General features: G+C 48.2%; 1 protein-coding gene across 9 annotated transcripts; it reads right to left on the bottom strand.

The window, feature by feature from the left end:
* Window positions 1–1,343: 1,343 nt before the first annotated feature.
* Window positions 1,344–20,415, bottom strand: CHST12 (carbohydrate sulfotransferase 12). Of its 9 annotated transcripts, none has more exons than XM_057530239.1 (3): window positions 20,334–20,415; window positions 3,476–3,671; window positions 1,344–3,084 (listed from the first exon to the last, which is right to left on the bottom strand). In XM_057530239.1, exon 3 carries the CDS (start codon window positions 3,008–3,010, stop codon window positions 1,742–1,744), a length of 1,269 nt encoding a protein of 422 aa, XP_057386222.1. In that variant the 5' UTR covers window positions 3,011–3,084; window positions 3,476–3,671; window positions 20,334–20,415; the 3' UTR covers window positions 1,344–1,741. The 9 variants fall into 9 exon arrangements, with proteins under 9 accessions (XP_057386222.1, XP_057386217.1, XP_057386219.1 ...); XM_057530234.1 differs by having other exon boundaries at window positions 3,476–3,736; window positions 20,334–20,409; XM_057530236.1 differs by having other exon boundaries at window positions 3,476–3,736; window positions 20,319–20,397.
* Window positions 20,416–25,185: the final 4,770 nt, after the last annotated feature.

The following is a 25,185-nucleotide window of genomic DNA, read 5'->3' as shown; positions in this document are numbered from 1 at the left end:
TCCTGGAGCCTGTCTCACCACCCCCGCACACACCCAGACCAGGAGGACCTTCTCTGCCATCACACCCTGAGTCATCCCTCCGGCGCAGGAAGCAGCTGGGGCCCTGGCACAGGAATCTGGGCGGCTGTGTGGACGCAGCTGGCATCCACTCCAACAGTCCCTGGGCCTCAACATCCCTGCAAACATGCCTCCGACACCCAGAGAAACCGACCTACTGGGTAACTATGCAAAGAACCAGGAATATAGAAAGAAGGAGATGTGGCCCTGTCCTTAAAAAGCTCACAATCCAATGAGTTTTGACATCTGTCTGAATATTCTTGAAATGAACACACTTCAGTGAAAAACTCCCAACAGAGGCAGATGCCTCTTCAGACAAGTATTCTAAAACTGGACTCCTCAAGTTTGTGTACTGACTGCTGACTGTCTTACGGAAAGAAGGGAAGCTTCCAAAGGAAGTGGTGGTTTCTAATACCGTGGAGCCCCAAGCTGCAAGGTGAGCACCGGAGACCCGGGCTCCAGCCACACACAGCACCACCTCGCAGCTGGGAAAAGCAGGGCCACCACCCACCAAGGACACCCGGGGGGAGGCCTTCCACGTGTTCTGCCAGCTCTTCAGGAACTGGGCGTCTAGGACCAAATGCTACAGTTAAGAAGACACGGTCGAATGTGATGCCCAAACGCCACGAAATGACCACACGCTTCTCACCAATTACGGGTTCAGAGCAAAACCTGCAAAGGAATTTGAACCAGATGTTCAGAAAGAGCCTTCCTGGACCAGCAGACACCTTCACCAAGGCAGGGCCATCGAACACAAAGATCCCTGGGTCAGTCACGTCCTCGAGGGAACGTCCCTGAAGCTGAACCGAACCAGCCAGCTTGGCAACAAGACTCCCACCTGAGCCTCGCCCTGCTGATGCTGGGGACGCATTCTAGGGATGAACTCCTACCACACCGTCCCTGCTACTGCAAACCCTTACGTCCGTGACTGGCAAATTAAAGGAGGCAGCTGGAGTGAAAATCCAGCCTCTGTGACTGTGACCTGGATGTACGATTTACCTTCGATATGATCTCAAGTATGAAACCCTTATTCACAGCCTTCCTTTTCACGTGTATCACCTAATAAGAGAGCTTTCACTTTTGAAGGATTTGTCTGCTACCCTTGCACAAACACAGTTAACGCCTGATCTCAAATTCAAGTTCCTCCTTTTTGCTGAAGACAGCCATGAACCCTCCCTTCCTGAAATCGAGATTCTGAGGCCTAAGCGTCAGCCATTACGTCGCTTGGAGCCCCTTAATGAGCATCTGTCGCTCCAACGAAGTAACCACAAGCGCAGGCAGAAGGAGCAGATGTAACCTTTTACTCCACCATTTCCTTCTCCACTTTTCATATTAAATATCTGAAATATATTAATCTTAAAAAACAATATTAACACAGTACTCAGTGAATATAGGGAGGGAGTAAACAGCAAGTCTAGACTGCAAAATCATAGGGTATTTTACAAACTAGAGCGTGGGTGTGGTCAGTTCCAGGTGTTTCCAGCTGACTCGCCAACAGGAGCACTGTGGAATTCTGCGATGTGTCACACCAGGAGAAACAAAGCCATATAAAAATATATGTGGCAACGCATTGCTCCATCCTCCGGGAGATGCTCGCGGTACCACAGGCCCTTCATTCGGGTTTAAAGTAACAACACAAGCACTTTTTTTTTTTTTTGGTGTTCAGGATTTTCCCCTAACGCCTTCAGTCTCTAAGTAGATGTTCAGGCTTGGGGTAGCCAAAGAGGACAAAATCGGCTTCATAGAGTTTGTAAAGTTGCTGCCTCCAGGCCAGGGGAATTTTGGCAAACCAGCCTTCCTCCCAGCTGCTGGCAGTTCTGTTCCGGTAACTCGGGGGGAACTGGAGCAGCTTGTCCACCTTGAGAAGCCGGAGCAGCTGGGTGGCATCCTGGTCCAGGGTCTCCAGTTTCCCCACAAAGTCATAGTCTATCTGGCAGGGGTGGCAGAGGCGGTGCACCTGCCTCCAGTGCTCGTTGAAGGGCGCCAGCTTCTCGGTGTGAGGGTCCAGCAGGTACTGGATGAAGTTGGCGAAGGACACCTTGAGGCCTGCACTGAAGGCCTCGCTGACCGACTTGGGCAGGCTGGTGTGGTTGGAGTACATCTTCAGCATGGGGATGGCGAACTTCTGGTAGAACTCTTCGTTCTCCAGCTCGAACTTGCTGCGGAAGGCCGAGATGAGGCGGACGAAGGGGTCCCGCACGAACAGGAACTTGGTGTACTTTTTCAGTTTAACCTTCATGAGGTGGCGGGAGAACTTCCTGTAGCGGCGCCAGAACTTGTTGAAAGTCAGGTGGGTGCTGGAGTTGTGGACGTACTCCCGGGGGATGTCCAGGGGGTCACGGTAGGGCGTGCCCTGGTCCGAGAGGCTCTGGCTCAGGACGATCATCACGCGCTTCCAGTTGGTGCAGGCCACCTTGGGCACGTAGCAGTAGATGACCCCGTGGCGGTCGTCCACGATGAGGTGATTCAGCTCGTAGTTGGGAATGTCATCGAAAGAGCGCTCCTTGGTGGGGAACACAAAGCTGGCGTTGGCGCAGAACCCCCTCAGCACGCTCCTCCGTTCGGCCTGCCGCCTGTCCGGGTCCGGGCTCTGCTGGGTGTCGTGGCTGGACCAGTCGTAGCCCCTCACACTCTCTTCCATGTTGCTGAGCACAGGCTTGCTGGAGGCCAGCAGGGAGGGCTGCTCCACCTTTTTACCCAGAAGGACGTTCTGCTTCGCATGAGCACTGAGGAGCTTCTCCAAAATCTCCTCAATGCTGGCGGTGAAATACTTCCCGTCCCCCGGCTTGGGGCTGGGGAAGGGCTCCAGGATATGAGGCCTGGAGAGGGAAGTGTGCAGGTAGAAGTGGGCGGTGCCCATGTTGTCCCAGTACACGATGATCAGGAGGATCATGAAGACGGACCCCAAGACCAGCCACAGGCGGAAGAACCGACTTTTGGTCATTGTGTCCATGGATGCGGGGCCGTCTTCCCCGGATCCTTTCACTTCAGCTTCCTGTAGAGACCAGACGCTGCCCTCCGAGGAAGCTGGAAGGCAACAGAAGCCAAGTTAAAGGTTAAGGTCCTCTCGCAGCCTGCGGTCCTGATAGGATGGTGCCTGCTGCCGTCTCAGACCCAGTGGCCCTGCTTTTCCCTCCCTCCTCCACCCTCCGTGAGGTGGACTCTGGGGGGCTGCCTGATGGGGAGCTTCAGCTTCTCCAGGTGATGTGACCCAGGAGGCTTAGGAAGGCCCAGAGGGTGAGTGTGACGGAGAGGAGATCCCTTACCACCGCACTGAAAGGGAGAGGCCGGACCCAGACCAGCCCCCGGGTGGGAACGCAGACCCTCGTGAAGAGTGGGTGTGAGAATGAAAGGAGAGGCGCAGCGAAACAAAACATGGTAACAAGAAAGTTAAAGCTCAGTGCAATGCTGAACTCACCCCTTCTCCCGCCCAAACCCCTTCTTCCGTGCACACGTCATCCAAACAAACACTTGAGACGGGCCCCCGTGTGAGGCCGACAGCGTGCTGTGAGCGGTGCGGGCTTCTGCCAGCTCTCAGCCTCCTGGTCCACAGCACCTGCACGAGGAGGGGCTGTGCAGGCTGGAAGTGAGATTCGTGTCGGGGCTTCAGCTACCTGGAGGGTTGTCACGTGGGAGAGAGAGCAGCTTCAGAAGATACAACTCAGAAACTGAGTCGAGCCTAAGGAAAGAACACTAATAATTATAAGTGGGCCAAAACCCAGAACGGGCTGTTTTTTAAGCCATACTAGGACTTCTATCACTGCAGGCATCGGGGCACAGACAGACGGAGCACGTCTTGGGGTGTTCTAGGGGAGGGTCCCGCATTGTGCACCCTCTGGGACATCTCCCAGTGTACACTTCTGAGTCTATATTCCTCGTATGCATTCGACTATGTACCTGGTATCTAATACATTTTCATAAAATGAACCTAAAAGTTCATTAGGCGGAAATTTGGGTGCAGTCTCTGTCCACCTCTGCAGCTGTGTTTCCTCTTAATTCACTTTTTTTTTTTTTTTTTAATTTATTTTTATATTTATTTTTTGGCTGTGTTGGGTCTTTGTTTCTGTGCGAGGGCTTTCTCTAGTTGTGGCAAGCGGGGGCCACTCTTCATCGCGTTGCGCGGGCCTCTCACTATCGCGGCCTCTCCTGTTGCGGAGCACAGGCTCCAGACGCGCAGGCTCAGCAGTTGTGGCTCACGGGCCCAGTTGCTCCGCGGCATGTGGGATCTTCCCAGACCAGGGCTCGAACCCGTGTCCCCTGCACTAGCAGGCAGACTCTCAACCACTGCGCCACCAGGGAAGCCCTTAATTCACTTTTTTTAAATGGAAAAAGTAATACGTACTTATGGTAAACAGGTCAGCAGACAAAGGGTGGTGTGGGCTTTTACACCAAAGGAGCTGAAACGACCATCTGACAGAGAAGAGTACGTTCTCTGGTCATCGTCACCTTCATGTAGTGTTTCCTGAGCGCTAAGACCTCGTCATGTGCTCCCACGGAAAAAGGAAGAGCAGAAAAATCTGGTGACCCCTACCCTGAGGGGCGGCGATCACACCTCCTCTCACCCACTCAGGGTTGTCGGCCATGTGCTAGAGTCACACAGCTAGATATTTATTGTATGTTATATATTTATTATATAATTATTACACATTATAAAGGTAATAACCACACTACAAACATCATGAAACAGGAAACAGGATTACAGGTGAAATATCCTTCTGTCTCTTGCACAACTGCTGCTGGTACTTTAGCTCATTCCCTTAGAGTGGGTCGTGGGTGTGAGTGGAATAAGAACAAGCAACACTGCAACAGCTTTTAATACCCTTTTAATGGTAATGGTTAGGATCACACAATTTTACAGCCTATTTTTAAAACTAGATCATAAGCACCCATGTCATTAAAGTTTTCAAGACCATCCCTTCTCAAGGATGTGCAAGGGCGAACAGTTTATAAAGATGAAGTGAAACCATATTAAAAAAAAAAAGTTTGCCAAAGGCTGAGAAAGCAGCAAAGGGAAAAAGTAACTTAAAATGTCAAGTGATTTAAGAGATCAGTTTTCAATTTTAAGATCAAGACTAATAAACAGAGTAGAGATGACGCAGCATCACAGTTACATCTTGTGGACACAGGCATAGCCACAGATCAAGGATCGTGCTATCGGCCACATGCTTATAATGCTAAGTACCAGAACTACCTGGCCTGATAACCTAAATACCTTGACTTATTTTTCAGCCAAAAGGTAGTATATGCACATTAATAAATGCCAGTGCCTACAACGTTTTGTAAAAACTCTGACTCTCTTTACTAATAATTTAATAAGACTTCAATTTAATTGCAAGGAAAAGACATGGTCAAATATTTTTTGGATAATTACTATATATTGATAACATCTTCTTAATAGCAGCTGCCATTTATCGACCTCTTACTGTGTGTCAGGCACTAAGATGCACATTTTACACACGTATGTTACTGCAGGCCCTCTGCACACCATCTGGGGCAGGGGTGCAGCATAATCCTCTTACAGTTGAGAAACTGAGGCCAATCAGCACATGAAAAGATGCTCAATGTCACTAATCATTAGAAAAATGCAAATCAAGACCACAGGAGACACCACCTCACACCCACCAAGATGGCTACTGAAAACAAAAACAAAAACAAAAAAACCCAAACCAGAAAATAATAAGTACTGGTGAGGAAGAGAAGAAGGTGAAACCCTTGTACACTGTTAATGGGAATGTAAAATGGTGCAGTCACTGCGTAAATAGTATAGAGGTTCCTCAAAAAATTAGAAATAGAATTGCCATATAAAGTTACCATGTGATCCAGCAATTCCACTTCTGGGTCTATACCCACAAGAATTGAAAGCAGGGTCTTGAAGAGATATTTGTACACCCATGTTCACAGCAGCATTACTCACAGTAGCCAAAAGGTGGAAGCAACCCATGTCCATCGATGGGTGAATGGATAAACAAAATGTGCTCCATCCATACAATAGATTATTATTCAGCCTTAAAAGGAAGGAAATTCTGACACCTGCTACAACATAGATGAAACTTGAAGACATGATGCTCAGTGAAATAAGCCAGTCACAGAAAAGGACAAATAGTGTGTGATTCCACTTATATGAGGTCCCTGGAGGAGTCAAATTCATAGAGACAGAAAGTAGAAGGTGGGGGCCAGGGGCTGTGGAGGGGGATGGGGAGTTAGTGTTTAATGGGGACAGAGTCTCAGTTTGGGAAGATAAAATGAGTTCTGGAAATGGATGATGGTGATGGTTGCACAACAATATGAATATGCTTGATGTCACTGAACTGTACACTTAAAAATGGTTAAGGTGGTAAATTTTATGTTACGTGTATTTTACCACAATAAAAACAAATTGGAGGGAAAAAAATGAATTAGAGCTGTAACAGTGGACTTGGAGGAATTTCCAAGAGGTACTGTTGAATGAATAAGGCAAATGTAGGACAGTGTGTAAAAAATAAACAAAGCTAAATATGGTAGAGAGCTGTAACAGAGGCTAAACTTGGAGCCTGCTGCCGAAGCCACAAGTTACCCCTACAACCTTGTGCAAAAGCTCCACAAGCCGACTTTACCTGCAATTTGCTTATTAAGCAAACAAAGGTTTAAAAATTTATAATTGGGGGGCTATTGCACAAAAGCAAGACATGTCTTCCCCTGGGACAGCCAAAACCCTGTCCGGTTATTCAGTGGGGAGACTGGTCCCAGGAGCCTTGTCTTGCCCTGGAGTCCTGCCACGTCACAGCCCCTTCCAGGCCTTTCTAAATCAAGGGGATGAGCGCCTACACACCAAGATGAGGCAGCATTTACCGATGAAGCTGAGGCCATGGTTCATTTTTAACATCAAGGAACAGGGCAGTCCTTTGTGTTGTCATTTCTAACCTCAAACATGCCACAAAAGCAGCATGGAAACAAGACTGGCCGAGTCTATTAAATGGCCTGTGAGAGCAGTACTTTGAGAAGAAAGGACTGTGGCTACTCTAAAATATGCACGGAGCACAAGTTCCCAGTTTCTCGGAAGAGTGGAGAATAGAGTCAAGACTGCCACACAGCATCGCCAGCAACAAGTTTTACTTTTTAAAAGGGAGTAGGACATCTAGGAATTTCTGGCCCAGGTGCCTGGGCAGCTCAAGCTGGACAATATGGGTAACACTTCCTTGTCTTCTGGGGGTGAGAGCAGCACAGTGGGGAAAGCCAGGCTGAGAACCGAAGACTGCTTCAAAAACATGTCGGGGGGGCTTCCCTGGTGGCGCAGTGGTTGAGAATCTGCCTGCTAATGCAGGGGACATGGGTTCGAGCCCTGGTCTGGGAAGATCCCACATGCCGCGGAGCAACTAGGCCCGTGAGCCACAACTACTGAGCCTGCACGTCTGGAGCCTGTGCTCCGCAACAAGAGAGGCTGCGATAGTGAGAGGCCCGCGCACCGTGATGAAGAGTGGCCCCCGCTTGCCGCAACTAGAGAAAGCCCTCGCACAGAAACGAAGACCCAACACAGCCAAAAAAAAAACTATAAAAATAAATAAATAAATAAAAGATTACTTTAAAAAAAAAAAAAAACATGTCAGGGAACAACGATGACCTCATAATTTTTCATTCAAAAATAAGGGCATTGTTTCCGAACATAAATCTCCCACTATTTCAAAACGCAGTCAACAAAAAGCCCCAGAAGTCTTGAAGAAGCAGAGCAAGAAGAACCTTCACAGAGGAAGTGATCTACGATTGGCTGATGCATATCAGTCTCAGGCTTCTGCCCGCAGCAACAGAACTGACAAAGTCTATCCAGAAGTTTCATCTTTGGGGGGCTGGTTTTCTACAAGGGTTTTGTCAAAGGCCCTTGTAAACACTACTGATGAAAGAATTAGGTTGGGTTTAAACCAAAACACTGTGGCTAGGCAGAGTTGTTTCTTAGCTCAAGGTGGGGTTGTTAAACATTTCTTCTCACACATGGCAGGGTATGATGCCAGGGGTAGCTTGGCAGCCCCAGGAAGCAAGCACCCCATGCTGGCCGCCCACATAAGGCTGCTGGTCTCAAGGAGCCTTCACACCAATAGCAGGCAAGAATCCAGGAAGATGGGGTGGTGTGCAGCAGAAAGCTGAGGGCTGACCTCCCTCACGCTCAGATGTGTGTCATCCTGACATATCTAGAATAGAGGGCCACAAGACCAGACTCATACTAAGACCCGTATAAGGGCACTTCCCAAAATTTGATAGCAGAACTGACAACTACAGTACAAAAAGGTCAGGTGGTATATGCTGGTTAATTTTACGTGTCAACTTGACTGAGCTATGGCTGCCCAGGTAGTTGGTCACACATTCTGGGTACATCTGTGAGGGTGTTTCTGGAGGAGATTAATGTTTGAATCGGTAGGCTGAGTAAAGCAGACGGCCCTCCCCAGTGTGGGTTAGCCTCATCCGATTTGTTGAAAGCCTAAATAGAACAAAATGGCAGAGGAAGAGAGAATTCCCTCTCTCCACCCGACTGTCTTGGAGCTGGGACACCGGTATCATGCCTTCAGACTTGGACGAGTACTAGAAGTCTCACCAGAAGTCTTCCTGGTTCTCAGGCCTTCAGACTCAGACTGGAGCACACCAGCAGCTCTCCTGGGTCTGAGCTGCTCAGCTTCCGTGACCCTGTGAGCCAATTCCTCATGATAAGTCTCTTTACACACACACACATACCTTATTGGTTCTATGTCTTTGGAGAACCCTCACTAATATACCAATATTTATTTTGTCATATGGACTGGGGTTTGTGTGTGTGTGTGTGTGTATTTACTACACATTATAGATACAAGTGATCAAACCAGTGAGAATTAAACAGTGGGTGGTAATAAATGGAAATTAATGTATCTACCATGGTGGAAAGGAATGTTAAATGCAGAGAATTTCAGCCACTATCCAATACAAGTATTCCAGAGGGAGAGGCCGAGATTCATTTTTTTCCCATAGAGATAGCCTGTTATTCCAGCACCATTTGTTTAAAAGACGGTTCTTTCCTGATTAAATCACTTTAGCACCTCGCTTTTTTTTCCTTTTTAAGTCAGGTTTATTGAGGTATGATTTATACACAATAAAACGCACTCTTTTTAACTGTACAGTCTGATACATTTGGGCAAATGTACACTATAATTAAGATATAGAACATCTTCATCATCCCCCAAAGTTCCCTTATCCTTCCCCAACGCCCAGCTCCAGGCAGCTACCAATCAGTTTTCTGTTCTATAGTTCTGCCCTTTCTAGAATGTCACATAAATGGAATTATACAGGAAGTAGCCTCTTGTATTTGGCTTCCTTCTCTTAGGAAGATGCTTTTGAGATTTGTCCAAGTTGTTGCTTGTGTCATTGCTGGGCAGTACCCCACTATATGGATATACCACTATCTGTTTATCCATTTACCAACTGATGAACTTTGGAGTTAGCTCTCCTTTTTGGCTATTATGAAAAAAATTGATGTCAACTTTTTTTGCATACAGACTAGTTTTTTTTTATGCTGAGACTTTCAAAAAGTCAAAAAGATTGTATTAAAAAATATCAAGCAGATTTTTAACCTCCTGGAAGGTTCTGTAAGATCCATAACAGTAGATGTTCTGTAATAAAGCTTAGAGACTCTATTTAAAGACCAAACTGACCATCAAAATATGATATACAAATCTTAGATTATCAATACTTTTTCAATTATAAAATTTTACGGGCTCAAGTGATTATAGCAAGTTTGCAGGACACAAGGTTAATAAACAAAAGTCAACCGGGCTTCCCTGGTGGCGCAGTGGTTGAGAATCTGCCTGCTAATGCAGGGGACACGGGTTCGAGCCCTGGTCTGGGAAGATCCCACATGCCACGGAGCAGCTGGGCCCGTGAGCCACAACTACTGAGCCTGCGCGTCTGGAGCCTGTGCCCCGCAACGGGAGGGGCCGCGATAGTGAAAGGCCCGCGCACCGCGATGAAGAGTGGCCCCCACTTGCCGCAACTAGAGAAAGCCCTCGCACGAACCGAAGACCCAGCACAGCCAAAAATAAATAAATAAATAAATAAATAAAATAAAAGTAGCTATAAAAAAAAAAAAAAGTCAACCACTTTCCTATATATCAGCAATGAACAAGTGGAATTTGAAATTAAAAACACAATTCCATTTGTTAGCACCCCCCCAAAAGTAAAACACTTAGTATAAATCTAACAAAATATGTACAAGATCTATATGAGGAAAACTATAAAATTCTGATGAATGAAATCATCAGAAGAACTAAGGAAATGAAGAGATATTCCATGTTCAAAGTGCTAAAGGACAGGAAGACTCAATATTGTCAAGATGTCCGTTCCTCCCAACTTAATCTATAGATTAATCCCAACCAAAATCCCAGCAAGTTATTTTGTGGATATCAACAAACTGTTTCTAAAGTTTATATGTAGGAGCCAAAGACCCAGAATAGCCAACACAATATTGAAGGAGAAGAACAAAGCTGGAAGACTGATGCCGCCTGACTTCAAGATTTACCATAATGCTTCAGTAATCAAAATGGTGTGGTATTGGCAAAAGAATGGAGAAGTAGATCACTAGAACCGAACAGATAGCTCCGAAATAGACCCCCATATAGTCAACTTATTTTTAACAAATGAGCAAAGGCAATACAAGGGAGCAAAGACAGTCTGTTTCTGCAACAAACGGTACTGGAACAAATGGATATCATGTGTAAAAAAAAAAAAAATTAAAAAAAACAATCTAGACACAGACCTTCAAAAAAACTAACTCAAAATGGATAATAGGGGGCTTCCCTGGTGGTGCAGTGATTGAGAATCTGCCTGCCAATGCAGGGGACACGGGTTCGAGCCCTGGTCTGGGAAGATCCCACATGCCGCGGAGCAACTGGGCCCGTGAGCCACAATTACTGAGCCTGCACGTCTGGAGCCTGTGCTCCGCAACAAGAGAGGCTGCGATAGTGAGAGGCCTGCGCACCTCCCGCGATGAGGAGTGGCCCCCGCTTGCCACAACTAGAGAAAGCCCTCGCACAGAAACGAAGACCCAGCACAGCCATAAATAAATAAATTAAAAAAAAAAAAAAAAGGATAATAGACCTAAATGTAAAATGTAAAACTATAAAACTCCTAGAAGGTAACACAGGAGATAACCTAAATGACCTTGCGTATTGTGATGCCTTTTAGATACAACATCAAAGACAATATCCATGAATGAAATAACTGTCCACACAAAGATCTGTACAAGAATGTTCATTGTGGCTTTACTCAAAATAGCTACAAACTGAAAAGAACCCAGAGGTCCATCAACAAGTGAATGAATAAACAAGCTGTGGTGTACTCATTCAGTGGAAAACTACTCAACAATAAAAACGAGTGAACCACGTACTCACACATCAATACATGCAACAACATGGATGAATCCTGCAGATATTACACTAAACAAAAGTACCCAGACACAAAAGAGTACATACCACATGATTTCATTTATACAAAGGTTATAAAAGGCAAAAATAGTGACAGAAATCATAGACTGCAAAGGGACAGGAGGAAATCTGGGTGATGGAAATGTTCTATTATATTGTTTGTAGTGGTAGTTACACAGATAGATATATCTGTCCACATTCATGGAACTTTACACTTAAAATGTGTGCATTTTATTGCATGTAAATTATACCTCGATACATCTGATTTCAAGGGGAAAAAAATGTGAGCAGTCTTATTAAGTCAATCACCAGAAGCTAAAACTTTTCTCTTCAGCACAAACACTATGAACTAACCAGCTGTCACTGATTGCTACAACACAGGATAAAAACACCAGCACTGAAGCCCTACACAGACATTTGGAGATCGGGAAGAAAAGGAAAGGAATTCTGAGGCCAAGTCCAGTCTCTGCTGAGTGGCCTGGGATATCTCTTCAAGTGTGAGTTTCAATTCTTCACCTATAAAACAAGAACAATCAAGGTCTTTCTGCTAACCGGAGCTACTGAGAGGACGAAAATGAGAACATAACAGCTAAGTGTTTTGTAAAATAGTAAAGCATGTTCTTTAGACTATACCACTGGCCTTATTTATCTTTCTATTTCATCTGGCCCTCAAATATTTGTATCATATAAATATAACATTATTTTTATTATTACTCATGCTTTCTACCAATAGCCAGTTATCAGCAGTCAAAGAAGAATGCTATGATTTCAATTAATTTTATAATAATAACAATAGCTAATATGTTTTCCAAACTGCTGTTATAGGCCTTGCATATCTTAACTTATTTAATCCTCACAGTAATTGTGATAAAGTTAGGGCAAAACAGCCAGGCAACTTACCCAAGTGTGTACACAGCTACAACTGTTCAGAGCTGGCATTTGAACAACTGATTTGAGAGCCTACCTTCCCAACCACTACAGTCTACCAGCCTCTACAGTAAACATTTAATGCAGAATTGGTTGGTTTTTCTAGACACTCAAATTTTTATTACCTTTATTTCTGAGAAAATTTGCTTTTCCTTGTCCAAATAACCAACTTCTGAGCATTAAATCAAGTGACATGACCTTCACTAAGAAGTCCAGGGGGTTTCCCTGGTGGCGCAGCGGTTGAGAATCTGCCTGCCAACGCAGGGGACACGGGTTCGAGCCCTGGTCTGGGAAGATCCCACATGCCGTGGAGCAACTAAGCCCGTGAGCCACAACTACTGAGCCTGCACTCTAGAGCCCGCGAGCCACAACTACTGAGCCCGTGTGCCACAACTACTGAGCCTGCGCGTCTGGAGCCTGTGCTCTGCAACGGGAGAGGCCCGCGCACCACGATGAAGAGTGGCCCCCGCTCGCCGCAACTGGAGAAAGCCCTCGCACAGAAACGAAGACCCAACACAGCCAAAAATAAATAAATAAATTTAAAGTTAGGGAAAAAAAATAAAGAAGTCCAAGAATGTTTCAAGTTTTATTCATTTATGCTACTGGCAAAGAGACCAGAAACTACCTACTTCTTTTCCAGCTTTGCAAAGGCAAATAATTCACTAAGGTTCTCATGACTGTAGTCAACAGAAATTTGGAAAGTTTGTTAGTGGTCTCAACATTTACTCTCTGCACCCTGTATGGCCCAGCCCTGCAACTGATGCTTTGGTGTTGGATTAAAACCCCCATTGTAAGGTGTATTTTCACTTCCGTGCCACCAGCACTGGGGGTTTATTTGCTTATAAAATTACTTCACTTGTATTCGGTTAACCCTGAGAACTAAATCTGACAGTGTATCCAAATAAAAATAAGTAATAAATGGGCACATTGATGAGAATGAAAGGTTGATGTCCGTCCCAGAAGACCTGAATGAAAACTGAGCCCAAACTTGGCCTTTGAAATAAAGTAACTTCCCACAGAGGTGGCCCACAGCACACTTGGCTATCTGCTCACATTGGTGTCTTCGTCCCTGGTCTCTAAGCCCCGTCGGTACCTCACAAGTAGGCAGGGTATTAGTGTAGGCACACCAGTCCCATATTCCCAAACTAGATTTCAAGTTCTTAGGAGACAGGGATCGTGTCTACTATATCTTCTATATTCCTCGCAACACTCAAATATTTGTTGCATGGTATTTGACTCTGGAATCCAAATAACTCATTTCCCAGAGTTAAGTCAACTCAAAGAAATTATTTCAAGGGAAAATAGATAACAAATTTCACTATGATTCGCTTAAGAACCTGATTAGGGCTTTACCTTCAAATATATGCAGACCCTAACCCCCCTACTGCCCTACCTCCTCTGTGCACCCCGCCCCCCAAGCCACCACCAGCTCTCACCTGTGTTACTGCAACAGCATCCGACTTGTTCTCTCACCTCCGCTCTCCTGCCCATACTATCCTCTTTAAACCCAGCAGCCACGGTTATTCTGCTAAAAGTCAGATCATGTCATGGCCCTGCTCAAAACCCTCCAATCTTTGGAGTCCAACAGCTTCCCATTTCCAGTCCTTACAATGGCCCATGACAAGCCCTATATGACTGGGATCCCACACTCTCATCCCCTTTACTCCCCGGCACTGGCCCCACTCTAGCCACAGTGGCCTCCTTGCTGCTCATCAGCTACACCAAGCAGGCTCCCACTGCCTAGCCTGCACACACCCAGGGAATCCCGTGGCTCAACCTGGCACCTCCTTCTGATCTCCGCCTGAAGCTCACCTCATCAGCGAGGGCTTCCCTGATCACTCCCCACCCTGCATGCCCCATCCTCCGTACCTGCTTTTTCTCCATGTCATTTGTCATTACCTCCAATATTATATATTCACTGGTTTATTTGCTTATGGTCTATCTGCACTAGAATATAAACTTTAGAAGGGAGGTACTTGACCCTTCAAAGTTTGTCATAGTTGTAGCCTCAAGGCTATGAATAGTGCTTGGCATACAGTAGGTACTCAATAAAGAGTTGTTATGCTAACAAAAACAGATGAACATGACTGACCATGATTTCATAATTTCTGAAACTGGGTGACAGGTAAAAAAGAGTTCATAAAACTATTATCTCTACTTTTTAAAAATATATTATTTATTTATTTATTTTTGGCTGTGTTGGGTCTTTGTTGCTGTGTGAGAGCTTTCTCTAGTTGCGGCAAGCAGGGGCTACTCTGTCGCGCTGTGCGGGCTTCTCACTGCAGTGGCTTCTCTCCTTGCGGAGCATGGGCTCTAGGCGCGCAGGCTTCGGTAGTTGTGGTTCTCGGGCTCTAGAGCGCAGGCTCAGTAGCCGTGGCGCACGGGCTTAGTTGCTCCGTGGCATGTGGGATCTTCCCAGGCCAGGGCTCAAACCCGTGTCCCCTGCATTGGCAGGCAGATTCTTAACCACTGCACCACCAGAGAAGTCCTTATTATCTCTACTTTTGGATATGTTTTACAATTCCTTTATAACAAGTTAAAAGAAAAGAAAAAAGCTAAAGAAAGCACCAAATCTCCGATATGTGACCACAGGCAAGAGACAGGATACAGAGAACAACGACAATAATGGAGAGGAAATAAGAACAAGTAAACTCTCCCTGATAAGAAAGACAGCCTGGTGAGTGACCTAGCTGCACACAAAACAGGCAAGAGTCTGGCCTCTTCTTTCATCAGAGTTGGAAGCTTACTGCTTTGTCTTTATTTTGATCAACATTATGCATGTATGCTAAAGGATTAAATTGTCCCAGGAGTTTACTACACACACAGTCCCCAGTCCCTTTCTTTCTCATTACCCACCTCCATCTTTCTCTCTCATTCTTCTTAGCCGAATCTTTTGGTGTCACCACCTGCCTCTAAGCAACAGCCCTGGGCGATAACCGATGGTTCAGCCTGAGCATCATGTACTGACTTCCCCAAATGGTGGCAGGCAGCTGGCAGAAAGGTAGTCTCTCGTTCCTCCCCTGGGCCCTCCAAACAACCATGCCCTTCTCATCTCCACGCCTCCTCCAGACAGGCATATCATCATTTTAATTAGAGCAATATTCTATGTTTACATAAATTATTATCATTGCGCAAAGGCTATTCACAGCTGAGCCTTGCAGTACACGGTAATTATCTTTCTTTCCTGCACAACGGCTTATTTTCCCTGGAACTAGTTAACAGTCTTGTGTTTTCGCTTGCTTTGCTTTCTATGTACTTAATCTCTAATACAGCCCCAACTCTGCCAACTGTCTAAATCTCCTCTCCAGATGTTCCAGAGCATCAGGTGCCCCATCAATTTCACATTCCCCAAAAAATCTCTTTGAGGAAACTTCGAGGCTCACGTCACAAGATACCTGCTCTCATGCCCAATGCCTGGCCTGGCTGGCATCCTAGCCTCTCCATCTCATCCAGCAGATTCTTTTCACCTCTCCTCTGAGGATAACCCTGTCTCCTCTAGCCTGTCTTTCCTGATTCACCACCTCATTCTGGGAGAGTATGCCTGCCAGTCACTTCTTTAAAATACATGAGACAAATTTTTGGAGCATTTGTGAAAATATCTTTATTATATCCTCCTTTGCCTGAGTTTAGAATTCAAGGTGGAAAATATTTTCCTTCAGAATTTTGAAAGTAATGGTCTCTTGTCTCCCAGCTTCCAATGTTCCTGTAGATGGGTTCGGAGCCATTCTGCTTCATCCCGTGATGACCTGTTGGTGGCCTGTCTTTATTCTTTCTCAGAAGCTAGCATGATCTTTTTTGTCCAGAGTTCTGAAATTTCACAACAACGTGTCTTGGAGTGAGTGTGCACGTCTCTCTCGCCATGTGAACTCTCACTATTCAAATTCTGAAACAGCTTCAGATGCACTTCCAAATAAACCTGCTTCCCAAACTCTTACTAGTCACTATCAGAAACTCGGTATCCCTCCCTATACAAACTTGCTCCCCACACTCTGAATATCCAAATTGGGAAGTGAATAGACAGGTGAGTGAAGGATACCTGCATTTTCATCCATGGTGCTGGTCACTCAGTGGGCCCCTTCAATGCAGAAAGTTTTGGCTCTAGGATTTACCTTATCATTTTGTGGATGATTTTATCCCATTTTATTTCTTGCTGAAATTTTTTTTCTCTCATTTTCCATCTCTTTGTTTTTCTGTTGTATTTCCTGAGTTCTCAACATTTTCACCTACTGAGTTTTTTATCTCTTCCACTGTATTTTTTATATCCATGAGTTATCTTTTTGGATTTCTGAATGCTCCTTTAAAAAAAAAAGAGAGCATCCTGTTCTTGTCTGTTGCATGCAATATTTTCTATCTCCATGTGTGTATTAGTGACAGTATGCTTTTTAAGTGTGCTTCCTGCACACTCTCTATTGCTTCCAAGTGTGTGTTATGATCTCCATCTTCCAAATCAGAGGTTTCTTCACTTGTCTTTGGTTATCTATTCCTATTTAAGGGGTAGGGGATTAAAAGAACTTGGGAGCTCTGGACCCTAGAAAGGGGTTATTAATTATGAGCTTCATTAGTGAGTGATCCAACTGGGCCTCCTTACTGTGGACCCCCTGATGTCACTATTTTTAGGTCCTTTCTCAGGCTACTCACTTTCCCCAAAGACTCTTCCATTCTCCTGCCTGGAAGGAAAAGTACCAACTGATAGTGTTCTGGGAGCCAAGCAGGTTCCATTCGCTTCATCCTCTTGGGTTCAGTACAGCAGTCCAGCCCCTCTGCCCCACTCAACTGCAACCGGTGCTTCTTATTCCTCTCTGAAATACTTTTAAAGTTCTCTAAACAGTTACAGAAACCACCACCTTGGTTAACTACAGGAAGTATTGAGTTACTGAGTCAGTTATCATTAAGCACATGTGTTGGCAAATGACTGGAGAACCATCAGCCCTGGCTGCAGCCACAGACCCACTAAGTAAGCGTGAAACTAACCACTACTTTCTGAAGAAAAAGATAAAGAAACAATCTAAAAATTGAAACTAAAGACGTAAGTTTAAAAAAAATTATCAACTAGCAGCATTTGTTTCACTATTATCAATAACCAGTCTCTTATCCAGGCATGGCAGTTCAGCCTTGAGACCTTTCTAGAATAGAATCACCCACTAGCCTTGGTGACTGTATGGTAATGACAGTAAACTGCATTTCCACTGTCAGCTATCCAACATGCTTCTCTTCTGCCATCTACCCCTTTCCGGCTGGATTCCCCAGGATTCCATCCCCGGACACATTCTTTCTCTCCAAGAGCACATCTCATCCAGGAAGGCCCACAAATACTGCAAATTCTACAAATCTAAAAATCAAATGCTTCCTTCTCCGAACCTGCTCCAGTATTCCTTATCTCAGGTACCAGCCCCGTCCTCAGCACCCAAGTGAGAAACCTTGGTCACTTTTGCCTTTTTCCTTTCCCTTTCACCACATCCCACAGAGTGCCATCGCACTGTGGATTCTCCTGCTTGTTTCAAGCTGACGCCCTTCTCAACTCTCAGCCACTGTCCTGACCCACACCCTCTTCAAATGTACCCAACTCAGTCTCCATCTCCTGATACCCTGGATCTATCCTCTGTTCTCACTAGTGTTACTCTCCTAAAACGCATCTCTCACATCCCACCCAAAACCTTGACTACTCCTCACCGAAAGGATAAAAGTCCAAACTCCCCGGCACAGCATTCAAGGCCCTTTGGTCAGAAACCTCTTTCTGGCCTTAGCCTCCATTTCAATCCTCAAACCCCATCCCACAATGAACACAGGGACTCACTGCTCCCTCCCCCCAAACGTCCCATTCACTTCCACGCCTCCACATACCCTGCTGCCTCCACTTGGAATGTTCTCCCCAAACTTCACTCGTCTCTCAAGGTCCAACTCATATGTCATCTCCACTATGGAAAACTTCTACAACACCAAGAAACAAGTTTAGCTGCTCCCTCTTTCTTCACACTTTGTAAACACCTAGATGACAGCACTAATCACATGGTATTACAGTCAGGCTAATCATATTACCAGCATCTAGCCCAACCTGGCATCTTACAGATGATGAGAGGCTCAATGTTTGCTCAGATAATGAAGTAGGTGCACACTGAGTGAGTAACAGTGAACAGTACTGCTGGCCTGAAAATAACAGCCCAAAGTCTTATAAACCATCTGGCAAGAAAAATGAACATCCATGCATGTCCATGCAGGCACTCTCTAAATTCTCAGTAGGGCTACCTTCAGGTAACACTTTCCTTGGTGTCACACTTTGGTGGTAATCATGTTGCAATATATGTGTATCAAATCAACACTTCGCACATCTTAAACTTATACAACGTTAATCAATTAAACTTCAATTTTTAAAAGTCTTCCCGGACTTCCCTGGTGGCGCAGTGGTTAAGAATCCCCCTGCCGATGCAAGGGACACGGGTTCGACCCCTGGTTGGGGAAGATCCCACATGCCGCGGAGCAACTAAGCCCGTGCACCACAACTACTGAGCCTGCACTCTAGAGCCCGCGAGCCACAACTGCTGAGCCCACGTGCCACAACTACTGAAGCCCATGTGCCACAACTACCGAAGCCCACGCGCCACAACTACTGAAGCCTGCACGCATAGAGCCCGTGCTCCACAACTAGAGAAGCCACCGCAATGAGAAGCCCGCGCACCGCAATGAAGAGTGCTCGCTGCAGCTAGAGTAAGCCCGCGCGCAGTAACGAAGACCCGAGGCAGACAAATAAATAAATAAATAAATAAAACTGCCGCCTCTCAAACCACTAAAAAAAAAAAAAAAAAAAGTTTTCCTAATATCTCCTTTTTCACACTGACACCAGCCCTGAGTCACCTTCCCAAAGCCAGGTGTTCACAGAGAAGGGCTAAACTGAGCCCTGGTTTGGGGGCAAGTGAGGACCAGCTGAGCTGGTTCCCAGCTGCCCCCTGCCCGGACCCACACGTGTGGGGACAGTACCCTCAAAGATGCGCTTGCATCCGCTCTGCCCCCAACCCACATTGTCATTCATCCCGGGTCTCCTGAGTCTCTCCGGCGTCGAATTATAACATAAATAATTCAATAATCACGGGAACACTACGGCTTGTTGTGCTCCGCGCCAGACGGAACCTCGGCTCCAGCCAACGGCTTGCGGGACATGTCTTGGTGGCTAGGAGCCCGAATGGAAGATATAAGTCCTACTGTTAGCGACTAATACATGGCTTCCTTTCGCTGCTTCTGGAGCAAAGGGTCATCTGAGTGGTACTCTTCCAGGACGCGCCCGCAGCCGCCGGGTCTGCAGTCACAGGTCCGCGGTCAGCGGGACGGGGAAGTGCCCACGGCCTCGGGCGAGCCAGGGCACCGGGGCGGGGGCTCCCCCCCTGCACGAGGCTGGTGGAGGGACCCGTGCGCCCGGGCGTCCACTCTCGGTCCCCGCGCACGGAGACCCCCCAAGGGCTCCCTGGAACCCCGCGCGCCTGCTCCTCCCTCCACACTCCCGACGAGCCCAACGGGGAAGCTGACAAGCGTGCAAGGAGGATTTCCCCCCCCCCCCGCCGCCGACCCCCCTGCAGGGCCGATGCCGGGCGGCCAGAAACGGGCGGGGACCAGCCCCGACGGCGGCAGCTGACCACAGCCGCGAGCCCCACCGCGGATGGGCGGCGCGCCGGGCGCCCCACGCCCCGTCCAGGTCTCCCTCATCCCCACAGGACCGGGGCTCAGAGACGGTGCGAGCCCGGCCAAGGTCACACAGCGATGGCGCGGGGGCTCGGCCCGGAGCCGCGCCGGACCCGCCCAGGCAGCTGAGGGGGCAGGACCCGCCGCGCCGCCGGGACCCCCGCCCCGCGCCCCTCGCCTCACCTTACCTCACCCTGCGCCCCTCATCTCGCCCCGCGTCCCTCGCCTCACCTCGCGCGCCCCTCGCCTCACCTCCTCTCACCTCACCTCGCGCCGCCGCTCGCGCCTCCACCGCCTAACGAACGGCGGACCCTCTCGAGGCCGCCCCCCCACCGGCCCCGCCCCCCGCCCCTCTTCTCGCGAGAAATCGCGGCCCACGGAGAGGCCACGGAGGCCGAGGATCACCCCCTCAGTGCGCCTGCGCCCTCCGCACCGCCCGGGGCCTCCCCAACCAGTGCCATGTGGCGCCGTATTTACGGCCGGGAGCGGCCCCGCCCCCGACCGCGGGGAGCCCCGCCCCCTCCCTGCGGCCAATCCTGTGCTGCCCGGCGCCCGAGGCCAGCTAGGCATTGCAGACTCTCGGGTCCGGCGGGCCAGCACTTGGGCAAAACCTGCTGTCTACAGGACCCGTTCGCGAGCGCCGACTGCCTGCTGAGGATCCTGCTGCCGGGCCCTGTGTGGCCTTGGGCAAGTGACTGAACCTCTCTGAGGTTGTGTCCAAGTCCATCAGTAGGGTCGTGACTTAAGCCTGCAGGGAGCTAGTGACACCAGATGAGAGGGTGCGTGTAAAGCGCTGAGCAAGATGCCTGATGCATCGTCGGCACTCCCATCGTGGTTCTTACTGATTTTTTAAATTGTAAAATACCCATAACATATTGCCATCTTAACCATTTTAAGTGTGCCGAGGGGCATTAAGTACATTCACATTTTGTGCAGCCGTTTCCACTGTTTGTCCGCAGAACTTTTTCTGTCAGTGAAGTTGTTCATGGTTCTTCCCAGTGGGTGGGCTGCCTTCTGAGGGAAAGCTAACAAGGGCCATGAGGAAATTTCAGTTGTGGCTGAACTGTTCTGTATCTTGATTGTGGTGTTGGTGGTGGTTACATGACTGTATACGTTTGTCAAAACTCCCAAAACTCTACACTCAAAAGGATGCATTTTGCTTATATATAAATTATACCTCCATTAAAAAAAACTTTTAAAATGTAATTTCCTCCAGCCAAGATTTTGCTAATTATGAAGAAGTGGTGCATAATGAAGATGAACTCATTTACCGAGAGGACTGCATTCAGAGGCGCTCAATTAATGTTTCCACTAGGCCAGCAATTCCCAACATATCCCCTGAAATGGGGGCCTGCAGAGAAGGTTCTGGGTGCCCCCTTGATAAGATGAAAGGGTTCTCTGGTCAAATAAGAGCAGGGCACAGGAAATAAAGTTTTAAACGTTTAATTGCAGCCAGACTTCTCAGACCCTTTGCCAGGATAAAGCATGTTGTGAATTGTAATGAATTTCCCCGTGAATTCCCCAGGCCCAGCCCCTGGGGATGTTGGTAAAGGCTTCTTTGAATTAAGTAGATGTTCAGGTGCCCAGGAGCCAGAATCTCACACTGCAGAAGCCTTCTTGGGAAAGTGAACAGAGCACCAAGGTTGTTTGGGTGTGTGCCAGGACTCAGGGTCAGGAAGCCGGGTGAGGGTCTCAGCTGACTGGACCTGGAGCTGAGATAAATACCACCCTTCCCTGGGAGTGGGGAGAAGGAAGGCGGAGCAAGTTCAGAATGGGGCCAGGCCCCCTTTTGGGGTGATGAAATGTTTTAGAACCAGATAGAGTTGGTGGTTGCACAACACTGCAAACGTACTAAATGCCACCAAAGTGTTCACTTTAAAAGGGTTGGTTTTATCTTAAGTCAATTTCACCTCAATTAAAAGAAAAACCAGTTCTTACATTAACAACCCACATTTTAACTTACCCTCTCTGAAATAGCTACATATTACCTCATTTACCCAAGGGGTATCCGAGGCTCAGTGAAGTTCACCAACTAGCCAAAGACACACAGCTGCGTAGTGACAGAGTTGGGTCTGGAAGGCAAATTTGGGGCTCCAGAGCCAGAGCTCCACTGCACCCCAGTGACCTCCTTGACGAAAGGGCACCTGCTATGAGGGATTTGTGAGCAGACCAGCTCCCGTCCACTGTGACTTTCGTCTCCCCTCTTCCAGTCCCCGAGCTGCTTCAAGCTGGTGGACCCCAGCTGGCCATCTTTCCCCACAGCAACGTCGTTGACTGCGGCCCACCTTCAGGACCCCTGGGCCCCTTTGCAAAGGCAACCGCCTCCCAAGGGCTGACCACAGCCTGGCCCAGTCTCCATGATTTAGTTTATCATGATGTCCCGTACCGACTACAACTATTTCTGCTTTCATAAGCAGTGTTGCAACGGAAAAAGATAGACGTAACTGTGGGCCAGGAAATGGGCCAGGAAATGTCAGCTGCCCCCGTTAGGGGCAGCTAGGAGATTCTGATTACTTGTGGGTGCTGAATCCTTGTGAACATCAACAGGGTAAGGGAAAGAAGAAGAAGAAGTAGTAGAAGAAGAGGTATGAGAAGTGCAAATTCCACTCACCTTCTTTGCAGGGGATAAGATAATCCAGGAGAACAGACAGATGAACCTTCCTGATGAATCTGAGCTCATGCACGCTCAGCCCCATCCCAGCGTCACTGCCGTGTTTTTGTTTCAGACGTCTTGTGGGTGGTATGGAGTAATGCAGAAGTGGTCGGAACCCACCCCGGATGCTAAGGCGATTACGATGCAGCACTGTGAACGTGGCAGGTCTCCCAGCCTCTCCGAGCTTCAGTTCCCTTATCTGTATAAGGTGTGAAATAATGACCCCGTTTCCCACAGCGTTTACAGATAATGAGAGGAAAGGTGTGTGCGGAGTGCTGGCCCCTAACGGCATTTCTGCTGGGAGACCGGCTGGGAAGCACTGCAGTGGTCCTGACGTGGATGATGGTACCTTAGGTTCAGATGGTGGTAGGAAAGGAGATGGGGGGAAAAGGATGATCGAGAGAGATTTGGGAAAGGGGGGACAGAATGGAGAGGGTAGGCTGATGGAGGGAGAAGGGGAGGGAGGGGTCGAGGGTGGTGCCCAATTTCTAGGTGGGCATTTGGGTGGTGGTGCCACTATACCCAGAGGAGAACAGTTTGGGGAGCGAATTTTGTGAACTTGGTATTCTGCGTGCAGAGTGACAGCACACCCATCAGGGCAACAGTTGGATGTTTGCATCTGGAACTCAGGGAAAGGGGTGCAGGCTGGAGGTGTGAGCGTCAGAGGTGCTGTAAGTGGGTACTCCCACCCCAGGGGTCCACCACGCCAGGTCCCTGCACCTCCCCCCACCCCCCAATCCTGGCAAACCCTCTCTGACACCTTCTGCTTTACCCTCCTGGCCGCTGGAATGGCCAGTAGGGCCCAGATGCCACAGAGGCTACATTTCGTTCTGGGGGCAGCAAGAGCCCCCAAAGGGAAGGGAGAGGGGACCCTGGTCTGGCTTGAGAAGCTGGAAGAGCAAAACCCAGCCCCCCAAATCGACGTGCTCAAGGCTACCCTGGGGGTACAGACAGGAAGCCTGGGGACCCCTGGAGAGGAAGCCACTGGCTGAGTCCGGATGATCCACACACAGGATGAGCTATGCAAAACCAGAAAGGACGAGCCTCGTTGCAGAATTAGAATGAGCTTTTCCCAGGAAGGAGCCCGGGAGATGTTAAACCTCCTGCCACCTGGTGGCTTCTGTCACCAACAAGGTGCTCTTAACGAGGGGGCTCATCCTGCTTGCACACCTCCAAGTTGGGGCGCTCACTCCCTACACTTGGGCCACCCAGACCTTCTGCCTCTCCTCCCCGGGAAAACTCGGCTAGTCCTCTCCACCATTTGCCAAAGGGCTCTACTTCCTTGCCCATCTCTCTCCTCTTGCATCGAAGCCTCAGAACAACCACAGTGATAATCACAGGACGTTCCCAGTGGAGTCACCTCGTTTGCACGTTCAGCCTCTACCCTGTACAAGATGTCAGGACGTGGGTGAGGTCCCAGGATAGGGTCCACGCCACAGGCGTGGGGGGCAGTTCAGAGGTCATCACACATCCTCTGTCAAAGCACCAGTCCCCAATAGCACCTGCTAGTTCTCTTAAAGTTGCTGGAACACCCACACCTCCTTTGCTGCCTTCCTGAGTCACGTTTGCTGCATTACCTTAAAGGGCCAGCCTTTCAAGCAGAATGAGTGCAGCGCCATGTAGGTGATGTGAGAGGTTTTCAAGGGTAATGTCGAGCCCCCCTGACTTTGTCCTGCATGTAAGGCAAGCATGGAATGCAGCTCTGCCACGTTGCAGGGCTCGGTCTCAACCACGTCCCCATTGTACAGCTGAAAAAAACTGTAACTCAGAGAGCAGTGCGAGGGACTCCAGAGCTGCAGCCGTGGACACAGCCCCCAGCGCAGAGTGGGGCAGCCACGCCAGGGAGGCTGCCCATCCAGGCACCCACCGTGCGCTGGACGAGGGAGGAGGAGGCTCCGGGTGGGGCCGTTGAAGGCAATTTGATGCCACAAATTTGGTCAAGAGAACGAACAGCTCCAAAATGCGTGCATGGCACGGTGGGCCCAGGTTTGCACGTGTTGGTAATTGGGGAAAGACAAGTTTGCAACTTCTAATGCGTGGGCCACTCCACAGCCTCACAGTGAAGACCCTACCCCCGAGATCCACCAGCTCTCTTTCTTGGCCAACTTTCTCACCTGACTCAAGACAGAGTGTAGAAAGACCGGCCTTGCGCCACCACGCTGCCATCTCTAATCGCCCGCGGTCACTCCACAAAAGCACCAGGACCTTCTCCAGCCATGACTTGCCAACTGCCTGAGCTTCCCCTTATGTGTCACTTGGGATGAGGGGCACCAACCACAGTGGCTTTGGATGGATGTTAACTTCTCTCTCAGGTTAAAGTCTGGTGGTAGGATGTAATAACAATGCTGAGAGACATCTCTGCTCCCTGAGGACCGAGTCTCCTTCCAACTTCCCACTCCATCCTCTGTAGGGTGTGGCCTTTGCCCTCATGGCCCCAAGATGGTGGCTAGAGTTCCAACCATCACA

The sequence above is a fragment of the Balaenoptera acutorostrata genome, chromosome 15 (assembly GCF_949987535.1).
Source record: "Balaenoptera acutorostrata chromosome 15, mBalAcu1.1, whole genome shotgun sequence".
Lineage (NCBI taxonomy): Eukaryota > Metazoa > Chordata > Mammalia > Artiodactyla > Balaenopteridae > Balaenoptera > Balaenoptera acutorostrata.
This window is presented reverse-complemented; position numbering and strand designations above follow the sequence as displayed.